Source organism: Felis catus, chromosome C1, assembly GCF_018350175.1.
Source record: "Felis catus isolate Fca126 chromosome C1, F.catus_Fca126_mat1.0, whole genome shotgun sequence".
NCBI lineage: Eukaryota > Metazoa > Chordata > Mammalia > Carnivora > Felidae > Felis > Felis catus.
The window spans coordinates 7369670-7383468 of record NC_058375.1 but is presented as its reverse complement, the minus strand read 5'-3'; the positions used below and the strand labels follow the sequence as shown (position 1 = coordinate 7383468).

Below are 13799 nucleotides of genomic sequence, written 5' to 3'. Positions count from 1 at the left end.
CATCAGCCCAGAGCCCGACGCGGGGCTCGAACTCACGGACCGTGAGATCGTGACCTGGCTGAAGTCGGACGCTTAACCGACTGCACCACCCAGGCGCCCCCAAGTTCACCTTTAAACATTAAACCTTAGGCGAAAAGAACAAAAGCTCTTAACCAAATTCCATTTAGCAACTTGCCAAATTAGCTTAGGCTCTCCGTATTCCTAAAATGGAAAGACGGATGTCCATCACGCGCTGAACATCCTAAACTAGATGGGTATCTCATCCACCCAGACAGTCTGCTCCCCAGAACTGAGTGGTGTGCTTATCAAGTGTCAATAGTACCTGGTCTTGACTCTGTTTATGCAGTTGTACTTACCATGATTATCTAAATTAATCCAGTATTAGGCAAAACAATGTAACGTGAGGGCAAAAATAATCTTTGTTCAGTGTGAAACAAAACTAAGTTGGACATTTTTAAACAATTTGATAATGCTGAGTTGTCAAACAACTCAGCTGTCAAAAAACAGCTGTCAAACTAAGTTTGGGTGCGATCAATATAAAAAAGGGAAATATTAAAATTGTAATGACAGATGATAGAAAGCTGACAGGATTTTGCCATTTGATTTTCTTCAGAGGTTTCTACTTCTTGCTCCACAAAATTAAAAATCACAGATGATGAATTATGGGTGTGCTTTTGCAAGAAAGAGCATCCCAAGTCCAATAAATAAGGCTACAATTAAAGACAAGGCCTTGGCCCTACAGCAAGAGCTTGACAAGATAATGTGCATTTATGGAGCTTAAATTAAAACGTTCAAAGTGCATATCTTTCTATTTTCCTTGACTTTGGCCGACTTTTTTGATTAATTAACTCTACACCTCTATTGTGGAAGATAAGCTGCTTTTGACAAAAGCCAAATTCATTTCCTGCTGCATCTGACCTGCGGCCAGGTATGAATCCCGGGACTTCCGAAGGTCACTCTAACACAGGCCATTTAGCGCAACCAGCGTTTCAACCAAACACCATCCTTCCCTGTGAGTTTTGCTAAGTAGCCTAGGAATATTTAGGATCTATTTCTCATAGCTGCAAAGAAAACATGGTGCATGCCGGCTGCCTCGGCAGGCGAGGATACCATGCAGGGTTAGTGAGGACTTCAGAGAAACGGTACTGCTCACGATTCTGCCCAGGAACGGACCAGGGAGGACCAGAGCACGCTTCTGTCCCTCTGTCCGCCCCGGCCCCCATACAGGTACACCCTCATACTCAGTCCCTCTCCCTCACAGCGCCTGCAGCTCCTCCTACAGGCAAAAAGCGAACAGGTATTTGCTTTTTTTCCTCTTTCCTATGCAAAACTGTAACACAAGGAAACGGTGGAAAAAAATTAACTCTGGCCCAAACTTTTAATCCCATTTCTGCCTTTTGTCTCATTTTTCCTCTCCCTCTTCCCAGCATAGATGTGAGCAAGTTTTTCAGGAATACACAGAAGTATCCAGAAGTCCTCCTGTAATGCAAAGGCAGTGTTCTGAGCCCACATCTGCACACACAGCCACCCGTTTCCCAGCTATTGCTACATACAGGAATGGAGTCTCTGTGCACAGTGACAGAACTCCTTTCCTGGGGATGTTAGGGGCCCAAAAGATTTATCTCCAGTCTGACATGGGAAAGCAGACTGGCTATGTACTTTATGCATTGTCTGTCATCACTTGATTATAAAATGGAATTTTAAGGGAAGCCAGTTTAAAATTAAAAATAAAATAAAATTCATTATGTACAGCAGATAACCTTGGTCAGAAGAGTTTATACGTATGAATTTATCTCCTTTATGAGTGAACGAAAATGAAAAGCAAATACTAAGAATCCTGGAGCCTATGCTGGCAGCAGCAAAGGATAAACACAGGAGGGTTTGCTGAGCCCAGGAGGGCACGTTTCCATGACACTTAGGACAGACAGACCTTTCCCACAGCAACCACTTCATAGGAGAGCACCTAGTCTCAGCAATAATTAATTTGTACTTTTAAACCCTTGGGAAGAATGCTGAATTTTCTTTTTCTGTTCTCGTCTCTAAGACTGTGTTTCATCTACTCAAACTCTATCCCGGAGAGAGTATTTTCACTCAGTATTGGTAACGGATCCACATACATGCAGCTCCACAATTATTTACTTTTGGAGAGCAGAGTGGCAGGGAGGAAAGGGATGTCTGAAGTGAAAGAGGAATTCGTTTCTGCCCCTGGACAGGAGTCACCGGTGAATGGGGAATCTAAAACGGTGTGGCGTCAACCTGCACGGGGCTGACTCATCACGCTGCTCAGGGGCCCTACCTGCTGGAGTTGTGGGAGGACTTCAGGTACTTGGCAGAGATAATATTTAGGGAGAGGATAGCATCGACCGCAGCCTCATCCACTTCAGCCTTGTTCCTGATCCGGCCTACGAGGAAGAATAAAGAAACTAGGATAGGGGTACACTTAACAACACAACAGAAACTCATTAAGCCAAAGAGAAACTTTTAAACCTGTGTACCTTGGGGTGCCGGAAGGGTCACTTAGCCAACCACCAAATGGTCCTCCACTCTTCCCCCTGTTGTCTTCCCTTTCCTCCCCACATTTGGTCAATTGTGAAACCTTACTGACTCTTTGTTTGGAGTTTCTCATACTCATCTCAACTTCTAGTTCTCATACCACCTCCTGCTCACAAAGGTCACCCCCTTCCCGTCTGGAACACTGCGATGGCCATTTCACTGATCTCCTGGCTGCTCACCTCATCCCCCTCTCCAATCCACCCTACACTCACCTTACAGAGACTTCTGAAGCCACTGCCTTCATTATACCACTTAAAAAATTTTTTTTAATGTTTATTTATTTTTGAGAGAGACAGACAGAGCGTGAGTGGGGGAGAGAGGGAGACACAGAATCCAAAGCAGGTGCCAGGCTCTGAGCCATCAACATAGATGCCCGACACGGGGCTCGAACTTACAGAAGATCCTGACCTGAGCTGAAATCGAATGCTTAACCGACTGAGCCACGGAGGCGCCCCACCACTTTCCTGTTCAAAATCCTACAACTCTGTTTTCCAGTGAACACTAGGGGACGTACTGCAGAGGGGCTAAGAGCACAGCCTCTGGAGCTAGGCTGTCTGGATTCAAATCTCAGCTTTAACACTTTCTGGCTGTGAAGCTTAGGCATATTGAGTCTTTGTTTCCTCTTCTATGAAGTGTGATTAGCAATTCTTCCCTTACATGATTGTTAAAACCATGTTATATATTTGTTATGTTAAATAATATTTTTAGAGCATTCAGAAAAGTACCTGGTATAGAGTAAGGACTACACAAGAGTTTGTTAAAATAAAAAAACAATAATAAAAAAAAAAGCTTGAAAAACCACTGCCCTAGACAGAAGAGAGTACAATCTCCCTTCTAGGGGTTCTTAATGTGGTCCACAGATACTCAACGGGTCTATGTATAAAATTCAGGAGGTCCATGAGCTTGAATGAGAAAAAAAATTACAACTTTATTTTCATGAGCCTCTGACTAAAACTTGGCATTTCCTTCAATTACGAAGGGAGGAGACAATCCACAGGAAAACCAGGAGAAGCTGTGACTCTATCCCTGTAGAAATCAGATGTTTCCACGTCATACTAAGGTAGAATATCTCAACATTCATCACTGCTCTGAGTGACAGAAATTAGACCTGCTGCTTCTTTAATGCATTTAATGCATTAATATGAAGAAAAGCTTATACTATGAATTTACTTAGTATTTGAGCAATCTCAGTATCACTAGTTCCCTTTGTAACCCTATGTACAGCTGACCCTTGAACAACACGGGTTTGAACTGCATGGGTCCACTTACACACAGTTGTTTTTTCAGTAAATACAGGATAGTATTGTAAATATATTTTCTCTTATGATTTTCTTCCCCCATGGTTTTTTTTTTTTTTTTTTTTTTAAAGTAGGCTTCATGCCCAGTGTGAAGCCCAAAGCAAGGCTTAAACTCATGACACTGAGATCAAGACCGGAGCTGAGATCAAGAGTCGGACGCTTGACTAACTGAGCCACTCAGGCGCACCCTCCCACCCTTATAATTTTCTTAACGTTTTTTTCTCTAGCTTAATTTAAGAATATAGTATAGGGGTGCCTGGGTGGCGCAGTCGGTTAAGCGTCCGACTTCAGCCAGGTCACGATCTCGCGGTCCGGGAGTTCGAACCCCGTGTCAGGCTCTGGGCTGATGGCTCAGAGCCTGGAGCCTGTTTCCGATTCTGTGTCTCCCTCTCTCTGCCCCTCCCCCGTTCATGCTCTGTCTCTCTCTGTCCCAAAAATAAATAAAGACGTTGAAGAAGAAAAAATATATATATATAGTATATAATACTAAAACATACAAAATACATGTTAATCAACTGTTTACGTTATCAGGAAGGCTCTGGTCAACAAGAGGCTGTTAGCAGTTAAATTGTGGGGAATCAAAATTATATGCAAATATTCAACTGCACTTCAAAACAATTTTTTTTAATGTTTATTTTTGAGAGACAGAAAGAGAGAGAGAGGGAGAGAGGGAGGGAGGGGCAGAGAGAGAGGAAGACACAGAATCCGAAGCAGGCTCCAGGCTCTGAGCTGTCAGCACAGAGCCCAACAAGGGGCTCAAACCCACGAACCGTGAGATCATGACCTGAGCCGAAGTCGGATGCCTCACCAACTGAGCCACCCAGATGCCCCTATCCAAGTGCACTTCTAACCCTTACTCTGTTCAGGGGTCAACCGTACTTTATTTTCTACATTTAAAAACATTAATTCTGAGGCTATCCCACTGCCAAAGGGGTCCACGGCAACACAGGATCCAGAACCCTGCCTTGGCCTCTAAAGCTTATACGGTTTATCCAGTTTTTTCTTCTCATCAGGAGACCCCGGCCATGGGTTTCTAGCCATCTGCATGTTAGACATGTTCCTGACTCTCTTTTCAAGATGTTTCTGTACGTGGAAAACAAGACAAACGAGAACCTTCTCATTTTCCCCACATCTGTTAAGATCCTCCTGGATCCTTTCTATTGTTGACTCTCAGCCCGGGGTCTTTCTCTCTTGCCCTCATGTTGGCACTTACTCGTCAAACTGCTCTGTTTATTTATTATTTTTTAAGTTTACTTATCAATTTAAGTAATCTCTACGCTCCACATGGGGCTTGAACTCATGACTCTGAGATCAAGAGTCGAATGCTCTACTGACTAAGCCAGCCCGGCGCCCCCCCCACTGCTTTGCACATACATATGTTATCTCCTCCACAAAACCGCAGGCTTCCAATGAGCACACACTTCTCTGAGGCCCTCTCAGAAGCTTTAAAACAGAGCCACTCCCATGGCAGCTGAGTAAAATAACGGTTGGTTGCGGGGCACCTGGGTGGCTCAGTTGGTTAAGCATCCGACTCTTGGTTTCAGCTCAGGTCATGATCTCACGGTTCATGGCATGGAGCCCTGTGTCGGGCTCTGCGCTGACAGCACAGAGCCAGCTTGGGATTCTCCCTCTCTCCCTCTTTCCCTCTCCCTCTCTCTCCCCCTCCCGCTCTGCCCCTCCCCCAATCTCGCTCTCTCTTGTTCTCCCTCTCTCAAAAATAAATACATAAGCATTAAAAAACTAATGGCTGCTTGAATAACATATCCCTAATGATGGGAGTTGAGAAACAGAGTAGTTTCAAACTCTAGGCCACATATTCTCCAGTACTCTTTCTGCACATTCCCTGTGTTCCTCTAAAAAGCCTGGCTCTGTCCTCAGCTGAGGGAATGTACTCACCTACCACCAGCTCACGAACATCCTTCCAGTGGAGCTCACTCCCCTTCTCATGGATAATGGTCACCGTGATCCTTCGCTGGATGCCCTAGGTAACGGAGCAGGGTTGTAATTTAGCTGGGACAATCGAGGATTTCCTCTTGTGTGCTGTTTTCTGGACTGCATGGTGTGGGGGTGGGCAAGACGAGAGGAACGGAGAGGGGGAAATGCTGTCCCCACTCTCTTTTTTTTTTTTTTAAAGTAGGCTCCACACCCAATGTGGGGCTTGAACTCACAACACCCTGAGATCAGTCACATGTTCTACTGACTGAGCCGCCTTGGCGCCCCTCCACGGTTACTCTAAACAAAGGGCTATAGGTCAGGGACTGAGGAAGAGCCAGGTTCTGGTACGGCTTTAAGAACAAGTGACTAGATGGTAGACCCAGAATATGAGACCCTCAGCTCCTATGCCCACCTGGGTGATAAGCATTTTTCTTAAAGATTTTACTTTTAAGTAATCTCTACACCCAATGTGGGGCTTAAACTCACAACCCCGAGATCAAGAGTCACTGGCTCCGCTGACGGAGCCAGCCAGGCGCCCCGGGCATAAGCATGTTGGAGCACTGACCGAATCCACTTTTGATTTACCAAAGGAGGACACCTGTATTTCATGGCCAGATTTTAGTCCATTGCAACTTTCATCCTCTATCCCCATTAAGAACTTTTAACTATAAACATACGGTCTGCAAACATGGAAACAATATACAAGAAAATAAAATTGCATAAAATGACATGCGAGCTGCACAAATTATAGTAGTTGAATAAAAGTCTTTTTCAAAATAGGTCTCTCAAAATATATTTCTACGTATGAGCAAGCGTACATAGCCAAGGTCTGAGGAAGAAACATTAAAAAATGTACAAAAAAAGAAAAAAAAGCACAATGTCTCCTGATCCCCAAATCTGCTTAAAGTGGAGAGGGAAAACAGAGACACAGAAAGAGCTCTGTTTTGGTTCTCCCTTGGCCCTCTCTGGCTCCCTCATTAGTACCTGGTGAAGCAAAAATGTCCCCTGGCAGGGCAAGCCTGCTGTGTGGTCAACCACGGCTGGGATGTACCTAGAAGAACAGAAACGCAGAGAAAGCAGTCAGACGGGACGCCTGCGCGGAGGGCTCCGCCCGCAAGGTCTTCTCTGCGGCGACATCCCCCAGTGGTCTCGGTTTCCCTGGTCTTCCTCACCATTTGGGCATTCAGTGAGTCACACGGTCACTTGCATTTAACAAATCTTCTCACGTATCCGTGCCACATCCCCCTTACTAGACCCAAGTGCTCAAAGCACAGTAACATTTTTGGCTCCCTCCCAGCCTCCTGCATAACAGATATCCCATAAATAATGTACACTGCAACAGCAAGTGTCAGGAGGTAGGAAAGGGGTCATTTCAGATTTCGGGTAGTTTTTAAGGATCAGAAAGCAATCAACTCAGTAGAAACTACTACTACGACTATGTCTCCCTCATGACGCAAGTTATAATCACATTACAGATCTGTGTACGGAAAGTACAGCTTCTTAAAGCCGTGTCACTACTGACAACGAAATATGGGACTGATACAGCCAGACTCTCCTATCAGTAGGAACACAAAAAATGTTTCATGGAGATGATCGTGAGGGTGGTACTCAGCATTATAAACAGAGGATCATTAGGATAACATTTTTTCCTTACCCTTTACATTAACCAACAAAGCCCCTTGCCTCTGTTTCAGGAATGGGATCTTTATTTGTGTTTTTCCAAACGCAATTAGAGACAACTGTGAACAAGAATTATATTCACCACTCGCTCTAACACAGCTCACAGAGAGTAAGCTGATGTTGATTCTTTTCATCTAGGACAACAGACCTCAACCGGGGGTGATTTGTAACGTCTGAGGACATTTTTGGTTGTCACACTGAAGGCAGGTGCTACTGGCCCCTTGTGAGAAGAAGCCAGGGATGCAACTACATATCCTACGATACACAGGACCGCCCCCCATGATGGAGACTTATCTGGCCCAAAACAGTGCTAAGGCTGAGAAACCCTGGTCTAAAGAAACATTCTGCCCCCAAATCCTCTCACTGAGATTATTAAGATAAGTTGTGACTATATTATGCACAAAACGCTTCTGATTCCCTTTGCTCTGCTGCTATTAAAACCCACTGTGTAAGTTTTCTTCCCTCATACAAGGTGCCAGTCTCCACGTTCTTGCTGTTGCTAACAAGAAGGCAAATTAGTATTCTGGACAGTCCCTTCTTTGACAAACATCTAATTCAAAAGAATAACACCACCAAAAATTCACTTCAAAACTGGAAGTCAACAGTGACGATGACTCATTAACCTGAATATGAGCAGAGAGGCTCAAAATTGCGTTTTTTAATTTTGAAAAACTTTGCCCTTGTTTAAAAATTTAGAAAGTTGGACTTACTCTCCTGTAGGCTCCAGTTCACTGATCTCAAACCAAACCAGAAGATCGTACTTGCTCATGCTCTGGCCAAGGCTGGTTTTGCTCATGGTGTTTAACTTGGTAGCTGGAACTTTCAAAAGTTTTTAGAAAATGTCAAAACCTGGTCCAAGTCTACTTAGTAAAAGTATAAACTTCTCTTCAAGGACACACTTGGGAAAAAGGCAACGAAAGTCAGGGCTCCATTTCAATGCAGAGGACTCGGAAAAATGTCACCATCTACAGCATTAGTCCCTCTAAATTCAGAGAACTGGGAAAATGGAGAGTCGGCTTCTTTCTGCCTCTCAACAAACGGTATCCACTGACATGAAAATGGGTTTCGTGCAGAGTGAACGTGCTCACAAAACTATTCAAAAACCTTCCTTAGACTGTCATATGTTCTGGCATGTGTAGCATGGTAACACTGTGGGAGAGACAGTGTGGACAGAGCCTCGTATGTCACAGGCTCTCTTCAAAGCTGGAGTGCGTGAAGGAGAACCCGTGCTCCCACCCAGTGGTGCCCAAACCTCCCTGCGCATTGGAGTCACCCAGGGATCTTAAAGCAAAGCCCAGGCAAGTAAATCATAATCTCCAGGGGTGGGACCCAGTCCGCCAAGAAGACTGAACCCCGTCTAGGGACTCTAATGTGTGGGTAAGTTTAGGCACCACTGGTCCAAGATGCAAATACAGGATTCTATAAATGATCTTATGTTACACATTTTCTTCACATTTAAATTCCATATTATTAACTGTACTGGTACAATAAGTTAGCCAAAAACACAGTATTTCCAAGAATTCCAAATTCTACATGGTGGGTATTTTGAAACACTACACAGAAATTCTAAAATCTGGCAATACAAAGAGCGCTCTCTGCTCAGAACCTGGGAGCACTGGAGTGAGAGTCCGGTGGCTTGGGATCTAATACCGTTCAATCACTAACTATCTATGTGACTCGGGTTGAGTTGCTTAATCTCTGGGAGTCTGTCTCCTCATCTACAAAACGTAGATCATTAATATTTAGCCTGCTATCTTGAAAAGGTATCGTGAGGACCCACTCACAGATACCTGGGTATTTAGATACCCAGGAAGTATCTAAAGGGGCCCAATACATACAGCACCAGTCAAATGTTAGCCTGTCTGCACTATTCACTCCAGCTGAATTCCACACTAGTTGGTGATGTTAGTTAAGAAAAAAATAGCGTCACTGATTCTGGTGATCACCTGATGGTCAGAAAGTGAAATCAGAAGCATTAAAAAAACAAAAACAAAACCCACTCGCTAATAAAAATCTTGAAAATTAAAGATACCGTTACAAAGAATCCAAACGAGCAAACACAATGAGGCCCTCACCTTATGTGGCGATGTGAAAGAGGCACAAGGAGAGAAGGGGTGTCCTCACACCTCTCCAAAGGAAACGTGGTCCTGACAACATGCTAGACTCTACGTTCGGGTCAAACAGCGAGAAACCCCAGTGTTTCGTACGCAGAGAGCCAGGCTTTAGGATGAGCCCGGAGGACGGTTCTACATCTAAGGCAGAGCTAAGTCGGCTACTAACCATCTCGTTTAGGTGCCCTCTCACTCTGGCAGCTGGGAACTGGCAGAGGGAGGAAAGGGGGCGATGTGTCTGCCCCGTCCCGGAAGGTGGCAACAGCGGAGGAAGCAAGCGCGTTGGCGTGCTCAGAAACCGCGTCCAACACATGCACATTCACATAGTCAGCTACGAGAAACCGAATCAGTTCAATCTTTCTCTCATGGTCTGAAGGCAGGATGGAGAGCAGCAGTACGGAGGTGGAGAGCAAGTGTGGGCGGGGTGGGAAGGTGGCAAGTGGGCAACAAGGAGAGAGGATGAGAATGAAGAGAAAGCAAAACAGATGAATGAACATGCAGAATACACTTGATACGCAAAGAAACGCGCGGTCGCCAATCAGTTATGAGGAGTTACATACAAAAAAGCAGAGAGATTTAGGGACAGGGAGCTTATCAAAATCTGTAATAAGAAGACCAGAAAGTTGGCAGGGAGAGAGAGCCCTATCGTTTCTGACTTCCCATTTAAATCAGGAACCAAGAATCCTAGCTCCTGCTAGACACAGGAATATGTAAGCACACACCAAGTGGAGCGGGAATGTGCAAATGGTTTCTATCTGAAAAACCATCAGAATCAGAGCCGTGTCACCCCAAGGAGGGCTCACCTGGCTTGGAGAGCGGCATGGGCGGAGGGAAGAAGCGTCGAGATGGCTGAGGCGGGCTGCAAAGGAAGGGGACAAAGTTCAAGACTGAGAAAGGGTCCCATCAATGGCGTGTTTAAATCCCCTCTAGAAACGGATCCCTGGCACTTGCAAATGAGGCCTAATATCAGATACCAGATATAACCCCACACAGTGAAACTGAGGCTAAGACATCTTAACAACAGTGCCCTTGGGTGTCCCAGTTAATAAACAGGAGAAGTTTTCTGTTAACACGGACACTCTGCCATCTCCCAAAAGGCCCCATTGCTGCTCTCCTCATCACTTTCAACGTCTCTACTTACAGCTCATGCTTCATATAGTTCTGGGTTAGTTAGGAACAATTACACAGAATTCTCATGTCGCATCACCTCAACTCTCTATCCTATTCAAAGTCTCTTCCTACAAAACAGATAGCACCCCAGGTCAGCTGGGCAAAATTCAATGCGCTCTACCTACTATTAGTGGTTCGGTGGCTTAGAAAAAAGGTGGTGACGTTTCTAAAGAGGAAATTATCAGGGACCACAGAAAACTGTTCTCCAGTTCTCTTAGTCCCGCAAAAGATTTCTTCCTTCCCGTCAAGTGGCAATGACAGTAAGAACAAGCCAACGATAATATCAGCAACAAGAATCTTTGCTTCTCTGGTCCAAACCTGTTAAGGTCCTGTCCTTGAAGATGAAGCGGGTGCTGCTGATAATGCCCAAAGACTTCAAATACTATCGGCTTGGTTTTGATATAGTCCACGAATGATTCAGTGACCTCCACTGCAATCTAATGAGGAATAAAGCCAAGCTAGATTAGGGAATGATTTACTCTAAGAAACCCACATTTTTGCTGCAGTCAGAATTTTAGCACTTCTGAGTAGCCAGGGTGTGCTGGGGATTTGACTCCGTGGGTCTCCCACACCAAGACAGGGGCTCCGCACTGGTTTTCATTCTAAAGCTACTTTAGTAATAAACTTTAGGCCTTCAAGACCCTCCGTCATCTGCACCTGCTGCCCTTTACACACTTACTGTTTTGGCATAAGCTCACGTGCCGCTCCTCTCTCCCCTGTTGTGCCTGAGGACCCGCGCAGGCTATCGCCCTGCCTGTAAGGCCTGCTCCTGTCTCTGTGCCTGTAAGTCATTTGCAGACTTCCAGGCCTGGCTTGAATAGTAACGACAGTGAGAAAACCATGCCTGTTGACAAGGCACCAGGTACATAACCAAGTCTGACCCACCTTTTCTTATCACGTTACATCCTTCAGAAAGTTCCCACCTCCTTTCCCCACCCAACTACCAACCCCGCCCCCTGCCCCCACAGAAAAAGTAACCTAAAGTATCTTTCTGTTAATGGAAATAACTTTCCCTTCTTTCTACTTCCTTTGCATTTAACAAATACCTTGCTAATAAGTAAGGTCTCTAGGCCATGTGATACTACTGTTTCAATATGCGTTTTATTTCTCTATCATCCTAAGCTCTTCGGGGACACAACCCTCTGTGATTCATCACTCTTCCCTGGTGGCGTCAGCACAGTCCTTGTGCACACTATCCTCATGAGTATTTCTCAGATACACGCATGCTCATACTCATGCAATTAAACATAAAGAAAGTGGGTTTTGTGTTTGCTGTTCCGTCTTCAGAGCTGTCCTTTCCGCTCGGACTTTAGAGAGTGAATATGGTTAACAAGAGAAGGAGAGCGGTTCAGGTCGTAGGGAATATCCTAGACACCACAGCCACATTGCTCTGGGCTTAAACCCCATCTCTGCCTCTTGTGAACTCTGTAACCTTGGTGAGTGACTTTAACTGTTCTGCGCCTCAGTTATCTCAGCTGTCATTTGGGGGTCATGAGGGTCTGCGGTAGAAAGGTGAGGATTAAACGAATTAAGACACACAAGTGTCTCAGAACAGTGACTGACACAAAATAAGCTCTCAAAGAATGTTAGCTATTGTGAGGATGATGACTTCTGAACAGAGTTTGGGTGACCCTTCCTGGAAGAGACAGAAGCTCTGTTGTCTTACTCCACGTCTGAGAGAGCTGTAAGGGGCACTAACGGATTAATCATAGTATCAGCTGCAAGGAAAACAGACTGAATCTTAATTTAGCTACAAAAGATAACGTAGTTGTTTTTTTTTTTTTTAATCTTATTTGGAACTGAGCAACGTAAATATCTTCTAGTTTAAAGAATAATACGTTAACTTTAACAAAACTCTTACTAAACGTGCTTATTTTTCTAGGAAGGAAACGCTAAAAACAACTCACTACATTCAAACTGATGGAAGATTTTATTGGCAGACCAACCCCCACATTGTTACACAGGGAAGGCTGGCTGCACGGTCCGCTGAGGATGACCTCACCGCTCTAGCCACTCCCTCCATTGTCTATTCTCACTAGGAAGCTCCCCCCCCGCCCCAGCCCCAACCCCAGGCACAGCAGTTTGGACGATCCTTCCTCCCGGGCTGAGAAAGCCAGAGGCTGCCCACACAGGACGAAGGCCTAACACCAGCCGCTATGGGGGCCCCCAAACCTGCAAGGCCTCTGGCAAAAACCACTTACATTCTGCACGTGATAAAAGCCCAGAGGACTTCCTCTGCCGTTGTTTTTCAGAGGTTCGGTGGAGAACGCTTCATCATGGCGATGCAAAAAGCTTAATAAAAAAATAAGACACATGAATTTCACATTAAACAGCTTCATCAACATCGATGTCGTAGGAACCTGACTTGGATCGTATGGAAAGGAGCAGCCTACTTCAGCAGAGGCTTTCACTGAGCCAAGTAATTTGTAGTTCCTTGTAATGCACGTTTTCCATGATCACTCAGATAGCATTTTAGATTTTATTTCAAAAATGACCGAAAGATTAACTGACCCTGACCACTTAGCCACCTGAACGCATATGCAAGACCTCAGCAGAGCAAGAGTGAATTCAGGGAATTACTGTTTCTTTGTAGGAACATATTTTGCTGAGAAAAAAAAATTGTAAAATCATTTTGTGTAGAAAAGATGTGGCGTATTCAGGCTTCTATAAGGTAGTGCTAAAGCCTGTGTTTGGCATTCTTGCCTAGGAGTCTCCCTAAAGACCTGCAAAGATTAGATTTAAACGTCAGCTCCTCCAGGAAGTCTTCCCCAGCTCACCCAAACAGTTCTGTCTTCCCACAGCACTAGGGACCCATTTTCTCCTCGACAGCAATTTCACTCTTTAAAATAATGTATTTACATGCCTGTCTCCCCGAGAGACAGCGAGTATCTCCTACAGTGCTCCAGATACAGAAGATACTCCTGAAATATTTGTGAAGCGATAGACTATGCTTATTCTCACAGACCGTGAGTTTTTATTGTTCTCTCTTCCTCCCTATTAGCCTGAAATGAAAAGAGGTAGAGAATTAAAGCAAACTCAATACAAAGACTTA

At 44.8% G+C, this 13799-nt stretch overlaps 1 protein-coding gene across 29 annotated transcripts in view; it reads right to left on the bottom strand.

The window, feature by feature from the left end:
* The window catches only part of KIF1B (kinesin family member 1B), a 145780-nt gene that overhangs the window by 19601 nt on the left and 112380 nt on the right, over window positions 1-13799 (bottom strand). For 17 of the 29 annotated variants that reach the window (XM_023258093.2, XM_023258095.2, XM_023258099.2 and 14 more), the window contains 8 exons: window positions 12949-13039; window positions 11066-11184; window positions 10381-10436; window positions 9747-9947; window positions 8177-8285; window positions 6771-6837; window positions 5748-5832; window positions 2297-2402 (listed from right to left, as the gene is read on the bottom strand). In XM_023258093.2, coding sequence (XP_023113861.1) covers window positions 2297-2402; window positions 5748-5832; window positions 6771-6837; window positions 8177-8285; window positions 9747-9947; window positions 10381-10436; window positions 11066-11184; window positions 12949-13039 — 834 coding nt within the window. The remainder of the gene's footprint in view (window positions 1-2296; window positions 2403-5747; window positions 5833-6770; window positions 6838-8176; window positions 8286-9746; window positions 9948-10380; window positions 10437-11065; window positions 11185-12948; window positions 13040-13799) is intronic. The other 12 variants (XM_023258103.2, XM_023258105.2, XM_023258107.2 and 9 more) reach the window with 2 other exon arrangements.